At 40.0% G+C, this 16,429-nt stretch overlaps 1 protein-coding gene across 5 annotated transcripts in view; it reads left to right on the top strand.

The window, feature by feature from the left end:
* Positions 1 to 16,429, top strand: part of FRMD4A (FERM domain containing 4A) — an 818,993-nt gene that overhangs the window by 575,646 nt on the left and 226,918 nt on the right. For all 5 annotated transcript variants that reach the window (XM_053716492.1, XM_053716495.1, XM_053716493.1 and 2 more), the window contains exon 5: positions 10,338 to 10,422. In XM_053716492.1, coding sequence (XP_053572467.1) covers positions 10,338 to 10,422 — 85 coding nt within the window. The remainder of the gene's footprint in view (positions 1 to 10,337; positions 10,423 to 16,429) is intronic.

Raw genomic sequence — 16,429 nt, 5'->3', positions numbered from 1 at the left:
CCATTGTCAATAAGTGTGTGTCACTCACATGATGAAGGGAGACTCAACTCAGTCTAAATAGTTATTCAATCAAAACAATGAGGTATGTGATAATGTAAATGTGTGTCTCAGACTCAGTCTTTTCATTTTTAAATAATTGTTATATATCATATCACCCTTCCTTCACTTACAGGCCACACAATATATACATATATATATATATATATATATATATATATATATATATATATATATATATATATATATATATATATATATACATACATATATATACATATATACATATATACACACACACACAATTTATAAGTATATTTAATATTATATGTATAATATAATAATAATAATAATGTGTGTGTATATATATATATATATATATATATATGTGTGATATATATGATATATATGTACACAATATTATTATATTATACATGTATTATTACTTATATTTTATATATATACATACATATATATATGTATGTATATATGTGTAAAATATAAGTAATAATATATGTATAATATAATATTGTGTACATATATATCATATATATATATCACACATATATATATATATACACACACATATACACACACACACACACACAAATACATATACAATTTATAAGTATATTTAATATTATATGTATAATATAATAATAATAATAATGTGTGTGTGTGTGTGTATGTATATATCTATGTACACAATATTATTATATTATACATATATTATTACTTATATTTTATATATATATACACGTATGTATATATACATATATATGTACATATATATATATATATATATATATATATATATATATATATATATACACACACACACACACACACACACACACACACACACACATGCTTTTTTGTTTTAAATCCCCCCCACCCCGCTTATCTGTCCGGTATTTTTGTCGCAGACACCTGGCAACCCTAGATGCAGGACACATGCAGGACAGAGCAAGGATGGTACAACTCTAATTTATTGTAGAGCATGGAAATATACATCTGGTAGCATTGATCTCACTAACTAACTGCGACACAGACAAATGGCCCCCAATCTGGTGAGGTCACTTCCTGCTCTCATCACATCTTCCCCCTTTTTTAATGGACAAAGCATACAATTTTTTTTCCATTTGAATATAACAAATAACAAGGTATACAACAACAATTTTGTATAGAATATAACAAATAAGTTACAGAAAATATAAACAACGTGAATTACATCCTGACTTGAACATCGGGGTAGACTACCCTAGTCCACAGTGACCATGGGATTATTCTGCCCATACTTCCAGTCACTGTTCTAACTAAAGTTAATCCCAATATCGGGCCGGAAGTTTCACCACTCTTCCGCTTGCTGTAACTCTACTTGAACTGTCCTCTGATACAGAAGAAGGTGATTGAGAGACCGCTGGAGGCAAAGACATATCCCCGCTGTGATCTTGCTGAGGGCAAGGCACCCCTTTTAAAACAGGGGATCCCACCGGCGGTGGTACTGAGGCATCCAGTTCCAAACTCTCAGGTACAGGCTGAAGATGTTTTCGGTTACGGCGTGTAACTGTCCCTCCATCAGTAAGGACTACATAAAACCTTGGTTCTGGAGAGCGTCCAATTACCGTAGCAGGCGTCTTCCATTTCTTCTCATCATCCAGTTTAATTCTGACACTTTGCCTTTCATTCAGCCCCTGCAAGGGCCTCACAGAATGTCTCCTGTCGTAGAAGAATCAAGAGCCCCTTTTTGCCTCTTCATCCCTCCTAAGGACTTCGTCCCGAGGAATAGAGCTAGTAGGCTGGAAGACACCCACAGAGGGTAAGGTGGTGCAAATCTGGTGTCCTAGCATCAGCTGTGCCGGGCTAAACCCCGTGGCTTGAATGGGAGTTGCCCTATAGGACAAGAGGGCCAGGTACGGCTCAGATTGCTTTAAAATGAATTTTGTTGTTTGAACTGCCCTTTCAGCCATTCCGTTGGCCTGCGGGTAATGTGGACTTGATGTGGAATGTATAAAATTATATTCCCTGCTGAAAGAACTGAACTCTGTGGAAGCGAACTGCATTCCGTTATCATTCACCAGCTCCATTGGTATGCCCCACCGGGCGAACAAGCTCTTGAGACGAGTGATAACGGCTTGACTTGTAATTTAATTCAACGGTGCAATTTCCAAATACCTGGAATAGTAGTCGATCACGACTAAGAACTTTTTCCTGTGCAGTTCGCACAAATCAGCTGCTATTTTCTGCCACGGGCCTGCAGGCAGCGAAGTAGAAATCAAGGGCTCCCTTCTCGGAGTAGGCCGGCATTCCCGCCAAAAGGCACATTTAGACACATGGCTTGCAATGTCGGAACTGATTCCAGGCCACCATACAGCTGTAGCTGCCCTTTCTCTGTGCTTTGTAATGTCTAAGTGGCCATCGTGAATCCTTTTTAACATCTCCTGCCGCATGCTAACAGGAATAACAATGCGGTCCTGGAACAGCACCAACCCATCCAGCTCCGCTGTGCTGCGTCACCTTTAAATGATATATGGACTGGGTTGCAATTCAGTAGGCCCAATTCGCCAAACATATCTTCTGTGATCTCATTCACTCTGGCCACTAGGCCTAAACCACAGGCTGCTTTTCTGCTCAATAAGTTGTTAACACACTGACCTCTAATCACATGCACCCACATGGTGAATTTCCTTTGCTTGTACTCACAGCTGGCAAGAAATTTGCCAGCTGGGGATGTCGAGGCAGTTTTATGAACGCTGCAAGAGACATTACAGTGATGTCTGCTCATGTGTCAATCTTAAAGGCAACTTTGGCTCCCATTACAGTAAGGGTAACCCTCCAATCATCTTCTGAATCCGGCCGTTCAACAACAGACCCCACAAAGGACACTTCTTGACTCTCCTGGTCACTATCCACCTGCATCTCCTTAATATATTCAGTCTTACACACCACTTCAAAATGGCCCATCCTTACATTTTCTACATCTTTTGTCTTTAGCAGGGCATATGACACTCTGATCATGGGCACGGTTGCACCGTGTGCATCGGGCATACTGCGCCCATCCACTTCTGGGCCTATCTGTTGCCCTAGGTCTACCGCTCACACTGTGCCTTTCACTGGCAGCTCTCCTGAACTGCTGCACTTCATCCACAATACTCTCAGACCTCAGATCAGCACTTTTGTTTGCTTTTTCACCAGTTCACTCTGGCGGGCCATCCTAATAGTCCCATCTAATGTTAAATCAGGCTCTAACTGCAGCTTCAGCATCTGCAATTCCAATAACTATTCTGTCTCTGATTTGCTCTTCTTTAGCAACACCAAACTCACAGAATTCAGCTAGTTCATACAGGCTGCGCACAAATGACTCCACAGATTCTCCCACACGCTGATTACGTTTGTGAAAACAAGCTCTCTCATGAATCACATTTCTTTTGGGCACAAAGTGGGCACTGAGTTTATCCATAACTATATCACTATATAACTTCCCCTTCTTGGAAAGTAAAAGCATTGAACACTAGCTCCATATCTTTCCCCATAGAATATAAAAGAGAATTAACTTGTACATCACCACTCTCCTTGTCCAGCTTGGAAGCAATCCTGAAGCACTGAAACCGCTGACGCCATGTGGGCCAAGCTGCAGGCTGAGAGAAGTCAAAAAAGGCTGAGAGAAGTCAGGCTGAGGAACAGAAGCGCAGGCAAGAACTTCTGACACTATGTCATGAGATGCAGGACAGAGCAAGGATTGTACAACTCTATTTTATTGTAGAGCATGGAAACATACATCTGGTAGCATTGATCTCACTAACTAACTGCGACACAGACAAATGGACCTAAGCCCCGCCCCCAATCTGGTGACATCACTTCCTGCTCTCATCACAATAGCTAAGTCTGGTTCCAGTTAAAGGGACAGTCTACACTTTGGTCATTTTAAAGTCTTACCTTAGATTAAGCTGCAATTATACTCCTTCACCTTTTCTATATCATGCAGCAGGAATGGTACAAAGTTAGTTTAAACTGAATATTATTTCATGCCACTTTGAAATGGCTACCAAGCTCAGCCTACTGATTACATCATGATCTGGGCTGCATATGGCACCCACTTACAAAAGACTCACTAGTTGGATTCAACAGACTGTCAATGCTATTCAGCAGAAAGCATAGATGCAGCCCAGATCATGATGTCATCAGTGGGCGGAGCTTAGCAGCTATTTCATATTGGCCAGAAACAATATTTATTTTAAAATAACTGTTTTACTGTTCCTGCTGCATGATATAGAAAAGGTGCAGGAGACTATCTGCAGCTTAAAGTGATTGTCAATTTTCCTTATTTTGAACACATATTCCTGTCTTCAATCATGCTATTAACCTAACCGCCACAAAACATTTTAAATAAAATTATTAGTATATTGTTTATTTCTTTGTCGAAATATCGACGATTCACTGCACCTGCTCCTCCCACAGTTTACTTCCTTGTTTTGAGCCATCTCACGTATACAGCGGTCCCACCCGCTGTCTACGTCTCGTCAATGCGCGCTCCCGTTTTCATTTCACATTGAGCATGTGTGAAATGCGGTTTCCGCTGTCAATCAACCATAGTATTCATTGGATCAATACATTCAATGAATACTATCGTTGAGAAGGGAAGGAAACGATCTGCTATCCCAGCCCGTTATACCGCCCATTAAAAATACTATACACATCGATTGTAAGTTTTTCTTGAAACAAAACTATTTATTTTCATTATGTTTTGCCTGCTATCGAATATATGTATGAATATATATATAAGGTATGATGTAAAGAAATCAATTACTTCCATTACTTACGATATTGTGATTTAGTGCCAAGAATACTAATAACAATTTATTAAGGGGAAATTCAAGAAGTATCGGTTTGCACAATAAGCACTCAGTATAGAATGCGGAGCCCTGTTACTGATGTACTTACTGAGCGGTACAGTAAATCAGAAATGACAGGGCTTCGTAAAGTAAAACTTTTGCGCATGCGCGAAATGTGCACGAGCGTAAAAAGCAATTGTCAGTCAACACGATAAGAACGCAGGCGCAGAGAGGAGTTTTTGCATCAGCGTAAGGGGGTGGGTCCCCCTGTGGTTAGAGACTTGATTGGTTTGTAAGAAGTCAATCAAAGTGACAATAAGTAGGCGCGAGTGCCGGGTGGAGGATCAAGATAACGGGAGACAAGGTAAAAATAAAAAAATAAAGCTATGTAAGAAATAGAATGAAAAACGATGAATGAAACTACTATTTATTTTTCATACACGTTAAGGGTAACATTAGTAACGATGCGCACTTTACATTCACTTTAATCTAGGGTAAGACTGTAAGATGACTAAGGTGTAGACTGTCCCTTTAATTGCTTCACCCTTCTTGCTTTGCATAATATGAAAATTTACCTATAAAACATGAATTTCCTGAATCATCCCAGTTACAATTTGGCAAATACTTTTGTAAACTGTTTGTAATGCTAATGGATTGGGTAATAAATTATTTAAACACAATATTAATAGATAATTAGCATTAATACCCAAACAGAAGGAAATATTATTGTTTTTTTATCCTTATAAATTATAATTTGGTTTTGGCAAACACACAATGCCTTGAGTGGAAATACTGGAATTCATAAGAAGATTCTGTAAGTTTCAGGATATTTTAAGCATCTGTCTTTATAACATAGAACAAAACAATATTTATTGTATATAAAGATATATATTTATTGTATATTGAAGGGACATTTGCAATGCATTACAAAAGATCTGTACTCAGAATAAATGTTTTTAAATCATTTAACACTTGTTTGTTAGCACAGTGTACAAGGTTTTGCAAATCAAAAACAGCTCAGGGATACACCTTTTGAAAAGACTGGTGGCTTTTGTTATTACAAGATTTTTTTTTTACATTTTTGCAATAAATGAACATACTAGGTGAGATGCTTGCTGGCTTTATTTTTCAATAGCCAAACTCTACCCACGGCTTTTTATTTGGTCCGATAAAGACAAATATGTAACAGGTTTAGGCTTTTGTAGTCTGCAGTGTGCACGTCTAATGATCAGACCTGGAAACTCTCAATTTTAAATAAATAAATTACAGAAAAAATGGAAAATACAAATAATGAAAACATAATGCAAATTTGTTTTCTTATGCATAATTAATCATTTTATATTAAGCAAAAACATTCCGTGCTCTTTGCATAAGGTAGAACAAACATAATATTCAGAGGTATTTTACAGCAAAAGCAGGCAAAATAAACAATGAATGTTCATTGCAATGTTGTTTTACTTTCCTTTGTTAAAGGAATATGATTTGCATTAAAGGGACATTCCAGCCAAAATTAAGTATTTAAAGGGACATGAAACCCAAATTTTTTCTTTCATAATTCAGATACATTTTAAACAACTTAGCAATTTACTTCTATTATTTAATGTGCTTCCTTCTCTTGTTATCCTTTATTGAAAGGTTTATCTAGGTAAGCTCAGGAGCAGCAAGGAACCTAGGTTCTAGCTTCTGATTGGTGCCTGCATATATATACCGATTGTCATTGGCTCACCCATGTTTTCAGTTAGAAACCAGTAGTGCATTGCTGCTTCTTCAACAAATGATACCAAGAGAATTAAACAAATTAGATAATAGAAGTAAATTAGAAAGTTGTTTAGAATTGTATTATCGATCTGAATCGTTAAAGAAAATTTTGGGGTTTCATGTCCCTTTAAGTATGCACCAGCAATTTAAACACAGCACTTGCTCAGAGAGCCTAAAGTGTTATCTGGTAATGACTCAATGTGTTAATTGCTGATATAATACAAGCCCCCTACTGGTGCTCTGAGCAGCTGCATTATTTAAAATGCTGGTGCACTGACAATATCTAGCTATACTTCACATGCATGTGCAGAGAAAAATGTTAGCACTAAAACAGTGATAACGTTTAATAGAAGCATTTTTGCTAATAAATGTACATTGTAAATATGTTTCTATTCAACTATGCAATTCATCTATGTGCATTTTAATTTTGACTGGAATGTCCCTTTAATGTTATCCTTTTGCCAGAGCAGTAGATGGCAGCTTTATTTCCTGACATGTATGACATACCTAGATATCTCTTCAACAAAGATTACCATGGGAACAAAGCAAATTGAATAATAATAAGTTAGAATTATTTTTTTTTAATTGTATGCTCTGAATCCCAAACTAATTTCATATCCCTTTAAATTTGAGTTGAATATCCCTTTAATAGATTTTATAATGCATACAAATGAAAAGAATGCTATTTTATCAGTCAGGAGTAAGGACTTATGTCCGGTTTCATTCTCGCGGCATGTACTTGACACAGGGCTGAGGCTTAGTGCAGGAACCAAAGCATAAAAGCACATGGAAATAAGGCCTTAAAGGGACATGAAACCCATTTTTTTTTCTTTTGTGATTTGAACAGAGCATACAATTAAAAAAAAAATCAATTAACTTCTGTTATCAAATTTACTTAGTTCTCATGGTATTCTTTGTTGATGATATATCTAGATAGGTCGCCTGCACATTTCTCGAGCCGTACATAACAAGAGACACTGTTGCCACCTACTGTGCAAATGTATAACATAGTTATAATACATGCCACATATTGCTCTAGTCACATTTATACTCCTACACATCCCTAATTGCTTTTGAACATAGGATAACAAAAGAACAAAGTAAATTGGATTTATTGTTATTTTTTTACACTCTGTCTGAAATGTGAAGACATTTGGGGGTTTTATATTCCTTTAAATGGACATAACTGTACAGTAGTAAAATGTTCTTTTTATCCTACAGTTTTTCTTTATTGCACAAATGCTTACCTTTAACTTCCTGTTTAATCCCACAGTTGGCTTCAATAAATAGTTAAATCAATTCCTGGAGGGTTTCTGAAACTGGAGGTGAGAGCACTCGTGGGAGTGGCCCATCTGTGTTTTGTAGGGGAGCCACAACAATTAGGTAGATTAAAAAAGAGTAGTATGCTTTTGCTTTCACTATTATTATTATTATTATTTGTCTCACAGTTTGCCTCTGGAAATTGGGGGTTTTCCACTGGCCCGGAGAGGCTGAAGTATATCCAGTATACTTCAGAATGCTGACTCAGCAACTTTCTACATGGTGATTGCTTAATCAGTGCAGGAGCTCATTTATATCTGTCCCTAACTGAGCTAATAAGAAAATATGGACATGCTCAGTTGGTCTTAAAGGGACACTGAACCCAATTTTTTTTCTTTCATGATTCAACCCCAGAAAGAGCATGCATTTTTAAGCAACTTTCTAATTTACCCCTATTATACATTTTTTTGTTCTCTTGCTATCTTTATTTGAAAAGCAGGAATGTTATGCATAGGAGCCGGCCCTTTTTTGGTTGAGAACCTGGGTTATTCTTGCTTATTGGTGGGTAATTGTCAGCCTCCAACAAGCATGCACTATCCATGGTGCTGAACCTAAAATGGGCTGGCTGCTAAGATTTACATTACTGATAACGAGGGAGTGCAGAATTATTAGGCAAATTAGTATTTTGACCACATCATCCTCTTTATGCATGTTGTCTTACTCCAAGCTGTATAGGCTCGAAAGCCTACTACCAATTAAGCATATTAGGTGATGTGCATCTCTATAATGAGAAGGGGTGTGGTCTAATGAAATCAACACCCTATATCAGGTGTGCATAATTATTAGGCAACTTCCTTTCCTTTGGCAAAATGGGTCAAAAGAAGGACTTGACAGGCTCAGAAAAGTCAAAAATAGTGAGATATCTTGCAGAAGGATGCAGCACTCTTAAAATTGCAAAGCTTCTGAAGCGTGATCATCGAACAATCAAGCGTTTCATTCAAAATAGTCAACAGGGTCGCAAGAAGCGTGTGAAAAAACCAAGGCGCAAAATAACTGCCCATGAACTGAGAAAAGTCAAGCGTGCAGCTGCCAAGATGCCACTTGCCACCAGTTTGGCCATATTTCAGAGCTGCAACATCACTGGAGTGCCCAAAAGCACAAGGTGTGCAATACTCAGAGACATGGCCAAGGTAAGAAAGGCTGAAAGATGACCACCACTGAACAAGACACACAAGCTGAAACGTCAAGACTGGGCCAAGAAATATCTCAAGACTGATTTTTCTAAGGTTTTATGGACTGATGAAATGAGAGTGAGTCTTGATGGGCCAGATGGATGGGCCCGTGGCTGGATTGGTAAAGGGCAGAGAGCTCCAGTCCGACTCAGACGCCAGCAAGGTGGAGGTGGAGTACTGGTTTGGGCTGGTATCATCAAAGATGAGCTTGTGGGGCCTTTTCGGGTTGAGGATGGAGTCAAGCTCAACTCCCAGTCCTACTGCCAGTTTCTGGAAGACACCTTCTTCAAGTAGTGGTACAGGAAGAAGTCTGCATCCTTCAAGAAAAACATGATTTTCATGCAGGACAATGCTCCATCACATGCGTCCAAGTACTCCACAGCGTGGCTGGCAAGAAAGGGTATAAAAGAAGAAAATCTAATGACATGGCCTCCTTGTTCACCTGATCTGAACCCCATTGAGAACCTGTGGTCCATCATCAAATGTGAGATTTACAAGGAGGGAAAACAGTACACCTCTCTGAACAGTGTCTGGGAGGCTGTGGTTGCTGCTGCACGCAATGTTGATGGTGAACAGATCAAAACACTGACAGAATCCATGGATGGCAGGCTTTTGAGTGTCCTTGCAAAGAAAGGTGGCTATATTGGTCACTGATTTGTTTTTGTTTTGTTTTTGAATGTCAGAAATGTATATTTGTGAATGTTGAGATGTTATATTGGTTTCACTGGTAAAAATAAATAATTGAAATGGGTATATATTTGTTTTTTGTTAAGTTACCTAATAATTATGCACAGTAATAGTCACCTGTACACACAGATATCCCCCTAAAATAGCTATAACTAAAAACAAACTAAAAACTACTTCCAAAACTATTCAGCTTTGATATTAATGAGTTTTTTGGGTTCATTGAGAACATGGTTGTTGTTCAATAATAAAATTAATCCTCAAAAATACAACTTGCCTAATAATTCTGCACTCCCTGTATATATTTTTTCCTTAAATTACTTATCATGTGATTTAAATTAGAAAAAAATGAAATAGTTGAGCTAACAAAATCTTCCTTTTTAGAATATTTATTTATGATTTTAGACAATACAGGTTTTTTCTGTAGTATATTTCATCAGTCAGTTTAATCACAGTAACGTAGACCTTTATACGTATTTTTCTCTGAACCTATCTCCCAGCGATATACTCTGATTCATATTCAGTTACTCTGGGAATTTTATGTTTGACACACGTCATTTCCTTTGTCTTGTAGGTTCTACATTGAAAGTATATCTTACCTGAAGGACAACGCAACTATAGAATTATTCTTTCTGAATGCCAAGTCTTGTATATACAAGGTAAGCACCATCTAGCTGTCATATTTGTCAGTGTGACAGGGACGCTGACAGGTGACATTGTAATATCAAGTACAAATAAAGTTAGTGATAAAATTAAAGGTATAGGAAAGTTAAAATTAAACTTGCAAGAATCAGATAGAGTATGTCATTTTAAGACACTTTTAAAATCACTTAGATTTTCAAATGTGCTTTTCTCCTGTTAAGTGTAGTCAGTCCACGGGTCATCATTACTTATGGGATATTAACTCCTCCCCAACAGGAAGTGCAAGAGGATCACCCAAGCAGAGCTGCTATATAGCTCCTCCCCTCTACGTCACACCCAGTCATTCTCTTGCACCCAACTAATAGATAGGATGTGTGAGAGGACTGTGGTGATTAAACTTAGTTTTTTATATCTTCAATCAAAAGTTTGTTATTTTAAACGGCACCGGAGTGTGTTGTTTCCTTCTCAGGCAGAATTTGAAGAAGAATCTACCTGAGTTTTTCTGTATGATCTTAGCGGACGTAACTAAGATCCGTTTGCTGTTCTCGGCCATTCTGAGGAGTAAGGTAACTTCAGATCAGGGGACAGCGGGCAGGTTCACCTGCAAAGAGGTATGTTGCAGTATATTATTTTCTAAGGAATGGAATTGACTGAGAAAATACTGCTAATACCGATATAATGTAAGTACAGCCTTAAATGCAGTAGTAGCAACTGGTATCAGGCTGATATGTATATATGTTTACACTTAAGTATTTCTGGGGAATGGCACTTCACTGGGAAAATACTGTATGCATATAACTTTTAGCCTAACTTGCAGTGTGAGCGACTAGCAGCAGGCTTTTTAATGACATTTCATATATTAGATTTTAAACGTTTACTGGCATGTTAAATCGTTTAATTATCTGAGGTACTTGGTGAAAATTGTTTTGGGCTTTATTTTCCACATGGCTGTCGTTTGTTTTAAATTAAAACAGTTTACTGAGCTTCCCTCACTGTTGTAGTGTGAGTGGGAGGGGCCTATTTTGGCGCTTTTACTACGCATCAGAAATTCAGTCACAGTCTGTCTTTTCTCCCTGCATGATCCAGGACGTCTCTACAGAGCTCAGGGGTCTTCAAAACTAGTTTTGAGGGAGGTAATCACTCACAGCAGACCTGTGAGACTGTGCTTGACTGTGATAAAAACGCTTATATTTTCAATTGTTATACGTTTTTTTCTGATATTAAGGGTTAATCATACATTGCTAATGAGTACAATCCTTTGCTAAATTTGGTTTCTATAACTAATCCGGTTCATTGTTATTCAACTGTGACAGTTTTTGTGTGCTTCTTAAAGGCACAGTAACGTTTTTACATATTGCTTGTAAATTTAGTTGAAAAGTATTTCCAAGCTTGCTAGTCTAATTGCTAGTTGTTTAAACATGTCTGACACAGAGGAATCTCTTTGTGCAATATGTTCAAAAGCCAAGGTGGAGCCCAATAGAAATTTATGTACTAATTGCATTGATGCTACTTTAAATAAAAGTCAATCTGTACATGTTAAGCAACATTCACCAGACAACGAGGGGGAAGTTATGCCGACTAACTTGCCTCACGTGTCAGTACCTGCATCTCCCGCTCAGGAGGTGCGTGATATTGTAACGCCAAGTACATCAGGGCGGCCATTACAAATCACTCTACAAGACATGGCTAATGTTATGCTGAAGTTTTGTCTAAATTGCCAGAACTTAGAGGTAAACGAGATCACTCTGGGATGAGAACAGAGTATACTGATAATGCTAGGGCCATGTCTGATACTGCGTCACAATTTGCAGAGCATGAGGACGGAGAGCTTCATTCTGCGGGTGACGGATCTGATCCAAATAAGCTGGATTCAGACATTTCAAATTTTAAGTTTAAGCTGGAAAACCTCCGTGTATTACTAGGGGAGGTGTTAGCGGCTCTGAATGATTGTAACACAGTTGCAATCCCAGAGAAAATGTGTAGGTTGGATAAATATTTTGCGGTACCGACGAGTACTGACGTTTTTCCTATACCTAAGAGACTTACTGAAATTATTACTAAGGAGTGGGATAGACCCGGTGTGCCTTTCTCACCCCCTCCTAGATTCAGAAAAATGTTTCCAATAGACGCCACCACACGGGACTTATGGCAAACGGTCCCTAAGGTGGAGGGAGCAGTTTCTACTTTAGCTAAGCGTACCACTATCCCGGTGGAGGATAGCTGTGCCTTTTCAGATCCAATGGATAAAAAGTTAGAGGGTTACCTTAAGAAAATGTTTGTTCAACAAGGTTTTATATTACAACCCCTTGCATGCATTGCGCCTGTCACGGCTGCGGCAGCATTTTGGTTTGAGTCTCTGGAAGAGACCCTTGACTCAGCGACATTAGATGAGATTTCACACAAGCTTAAAACCCTTAAGCTAGCTAATTCATTTATTTCTGATGCCGTAGTACATTTAACTAAACTTACGGCTAAGAATTCCGGATTCGCCATTCAGGCATGCAGAGCGCTGTGGCTAAAATCCTGGTCAGCTGATGTAACTTCTAAATCGAAACTACTTAACATACCTTTCAAGGGGCAGACTTTATTCGGGCCCGGTTTGAAAGAAATTATCGCTGATATTACGGGAGGTAAAGGCCATGCCCTGCCTCAAGACAGAGCCAAACCCAGGGCTAGACAGTCTAATTTTCGTGCCTTTCGTAACTTCAAGGCAGGAGCAGCTTCAACTTCCTCTGCTCCAAAACAGGAAGGAGCTGTTGCTCGCTACAGACAAGGCTGGAAAACTAACCAGGCCTGGAACAAGGGCAAGCAGGCCAGAAAACCTGCTGCTGCCCCTAAGACAGCATGAAGTGAGGGCCCCCGATCCGGAAACGGATCTAGTGGGGGGCAGACTCTCTCTCTTCGCCCAGGCTTGGGCAAGAGATGTCCAGGATCCCTGGGCGTTGGAGATCATATCTCAGGGATATCTTCTGGACTTCAAAGTTTCTCCTCCACAAGGGAGATTTCACCTTTCAAGGTTGTCAACAAACCAGATAAAGAAAGAGGCGTTTCTACACTGTGTACAAGACCTTTTACTAATGGGAGTGATCCACCCAGTTCCGCGGTAGGAACACGGACAAGGGTTTTACTCAAATCTGTTTGTGGTTCCCAAAAAAGAGGGAACCTTCAGACCAATATTGGATTTAAAGATCCTAAACAAATTCCTAAGAGTTCCATCGTTCAAGATGGAAACTATTCGGAGAATCTTACCCATGATCCAAAGAGGTCAGTACATGACCACAGTGGATTTAAAGGATGCTTACCTTCACATACCGATTCACAAAGAACATTACCGGTATCTAAGGTTTGCCTTCCTAGACAGGCATTACCAGTTTGTAGCTCTTCCCTTCGGGTTGGCTACGGCTCCAAGAATCTTTACAAAGGTTCTGGGCTCTCTTCTGGCGGTACTAAGACCGCGAGGAATTTCGGTAGCTCCGTACCTAGACGACATTCTGATACAAGCGTCAAGCTTTCAAACTGCCAAGTCTCATACAGAGTTAGTACTGGCATTTCTAAGGTCGCATGGGTGGAAAGTGAACGAGGAGAAGAGTTCTCTCTTACCACTCACAAGAGTTCCCTTCTTGGGGACTCTTATAGATTCTGTAGAAATGAAAATTTACCTGACAGAGGACAGGTTAACAAAGCTTCTAAATGCTTGCCGTGCCCTTCATTCCATTCAACACCCGTCAGTGGCTCAATGCATGGAGGTAATCGGCTTAATGGTAGCGGCAATGGACATAGTTCCTTTTGCACGCCTGCACCTCAGACCGCTGCAATTGTGCATGCTAAGTCAGTGGAATGGGGATTACTCAGATTTGTCCCCTACGCTGAATCTGGATCAAGAGACCAGAGATTCTCTTCTATGGTGGCTTTCTCGGCCACATCTGTCCAGGGGGATGCCCTTCAGCAGGCCAGACTGGACAATTGTAACTACAGACGCCAGCCTACTAGGTTGGGGCGCTGTCTGGAATTCCCTGAAGGCTCAGGGATCATGGACTCAAGAGGAGAGTCTCCTTCCAATGAACATTCTGGAATTGAGAGCAGTTCTCAATGCCCTTCTGGCTTGGCCTCAGTTAGCAACTCTGAGGTTCATCAGGTTTCAGTCGGACAACATCACGACTGTGGCTTACATCAACCATCAGGGAGGGACAAGAAGTTCCTTAGCGATGATGGAAGTATCAAGGATAATTCGCTTGGGGACTCTTATAGATTCTGTAGAAATGAAAATTTACCTGACAGAGGACAGGTTAACAAAGCTTCTAAATGCTTGCCGTGCCCTTCATTCCATTCAACACCCGTCAGTGGCTCAATGCATGGAGGTAATCGGCTTAATGGTAGCGGCAATGGACATAGTTCCTTTTGCACGCCTGCACCTCAGACCGCTGCAATTGTGCATGCTAAGTCAGTGGAATGGGGATTACTCAGATTTGTCCCCTACGCTGAATCTGGATCAAGAGACCAGAGATTCTCTTCTATGGTGGCTTTCTCGGCCACATCTGTCCAGGGGGATGCCCTTCAGCAGGCCAGACTGGACAATTGTAACTACAGACGCCAGCCTACTAGGTTGGGGCGCTGTCTGGAATTCCCTGAAGGCTCAGGGATCATGGACTCAAGAGGAGAGTCTCCTTCCAATGAACATTCTGGAATTGAGAGCAGTTCTCAATGCCCTTCTGGCTTGGCCTCAGTTAGCAACTCTGAGGTTCATCAGGTTTCAGTCGGACAACATCACGACTGTGGCTTACATCAACCATCAGGGAGGGACAAGAAGTTCCTTAGCGATGATGGAAGTATCAAGGATAATTCGCTGGGCAGAGTCTCACTCTTACCACCTGTCAGCGATCCACATCCCAGGAGTGGAGAACTGGGAGGCGGATTTCCTAAGTCGCCAGACTTTTCATCCGGGGGAGTGGGAACTTCATCCGGAGGTCTTTGCCCAAATACTTCGACGTTGGGGCAAACCAGATATGGATCTCATGGCGTCTCGCCGGAACGCCAAGCTTCCTCGTTACGGGTCCAGGGACCCGGGAGCGGTCCTGATAGATGCCTTGACAGCACCTTGGACCTTCAGGATGGCTTATGTGTTTCCACCCTTCCCGATGCTTCCTCGTTTGATTGCCAGGATCAAACAGGAGAAAGCATCAGTGATTCTAATAGCGCCTGCGTGGCCACGCAGGACCTGGTATGCAGATCTAGTGGACATGTCATCCTGTCCACCTTGGTCTCTGCCTCTGAGACAGGACCTTCTAATTCAGGGTCCTTTCGAACATCAAAATCTAATTTCTCTGAAGCTGACTGCATGGAAATTGAACGCTTAATTTTATCAAAGCGTGGATTTTCGGAGCCAGTAATTGATACCTTAATACAGGCTAGGAAACCTGTTACCAGGAAAATTTACCATAAGATATGGCGTAAATACTTACACTGGTGCGAATCCAAGGGTTACTCATGGAGTAAGGTTAGAATTCCTAGGATATTGTCTTTTCTACAAGAAGGTTTAGAAAAGGGTTTATCTGCAAGTTCTTTAAAGGGACAGATCTCAGCTCTGTCCATCCTTCTACACAAACGTCTGTCAGAAGTTCCAGACGTTCAGGCTTTTTGTCAGGCTTTGGCTAGAATTAAGCCTGTGTTTAAGACTGTAGCTCCACCGTGGAGCTTAAACTTAGTTCTTAACGTTTTACAGGGTGTTCCGTTTGAACCCCTTCATTCCATTGATATCAAGCTATTATCTTGGAAAGTTCTGTTTTTAATGGCTATTTCCTCGGCTCGTAGAGTCTCTGAGTTATCAGCCTTACATTGTGATTCTCCGTATCTGATTTTTCATTCAGATAAGGTAGTTCTGCGTACTAAACCTGGGTTCTTACCTAAGGTTGTCACTAACAAGAATATCAATCAAGAGATTGTTGTTCCATCATTGTGTCCTAACCCTTCTTCAAAGAAGGAACGACTTCTGCACAATCTAGATGTAGTCCGTGCCCTGAAATTTTA

Source organism: Bombina bombina, chromosome 6, assembly GCF_027579735.1.
Source record: "Bombina bombina isolate aBomBom1 chromosome 6, aBomBom1.pri, whole genome shotgun sequence".
Lineage (NCBI taxonomy): Eukaryota > Metazoa > Chordata > Amphibia > Anura > Bombinatoridae > Bombina > Bombina bombina.
Note: the sequence above shows the minus strand (reverse complement) of the source record. Positions and strands in the feature narration are given on the sequence as shown.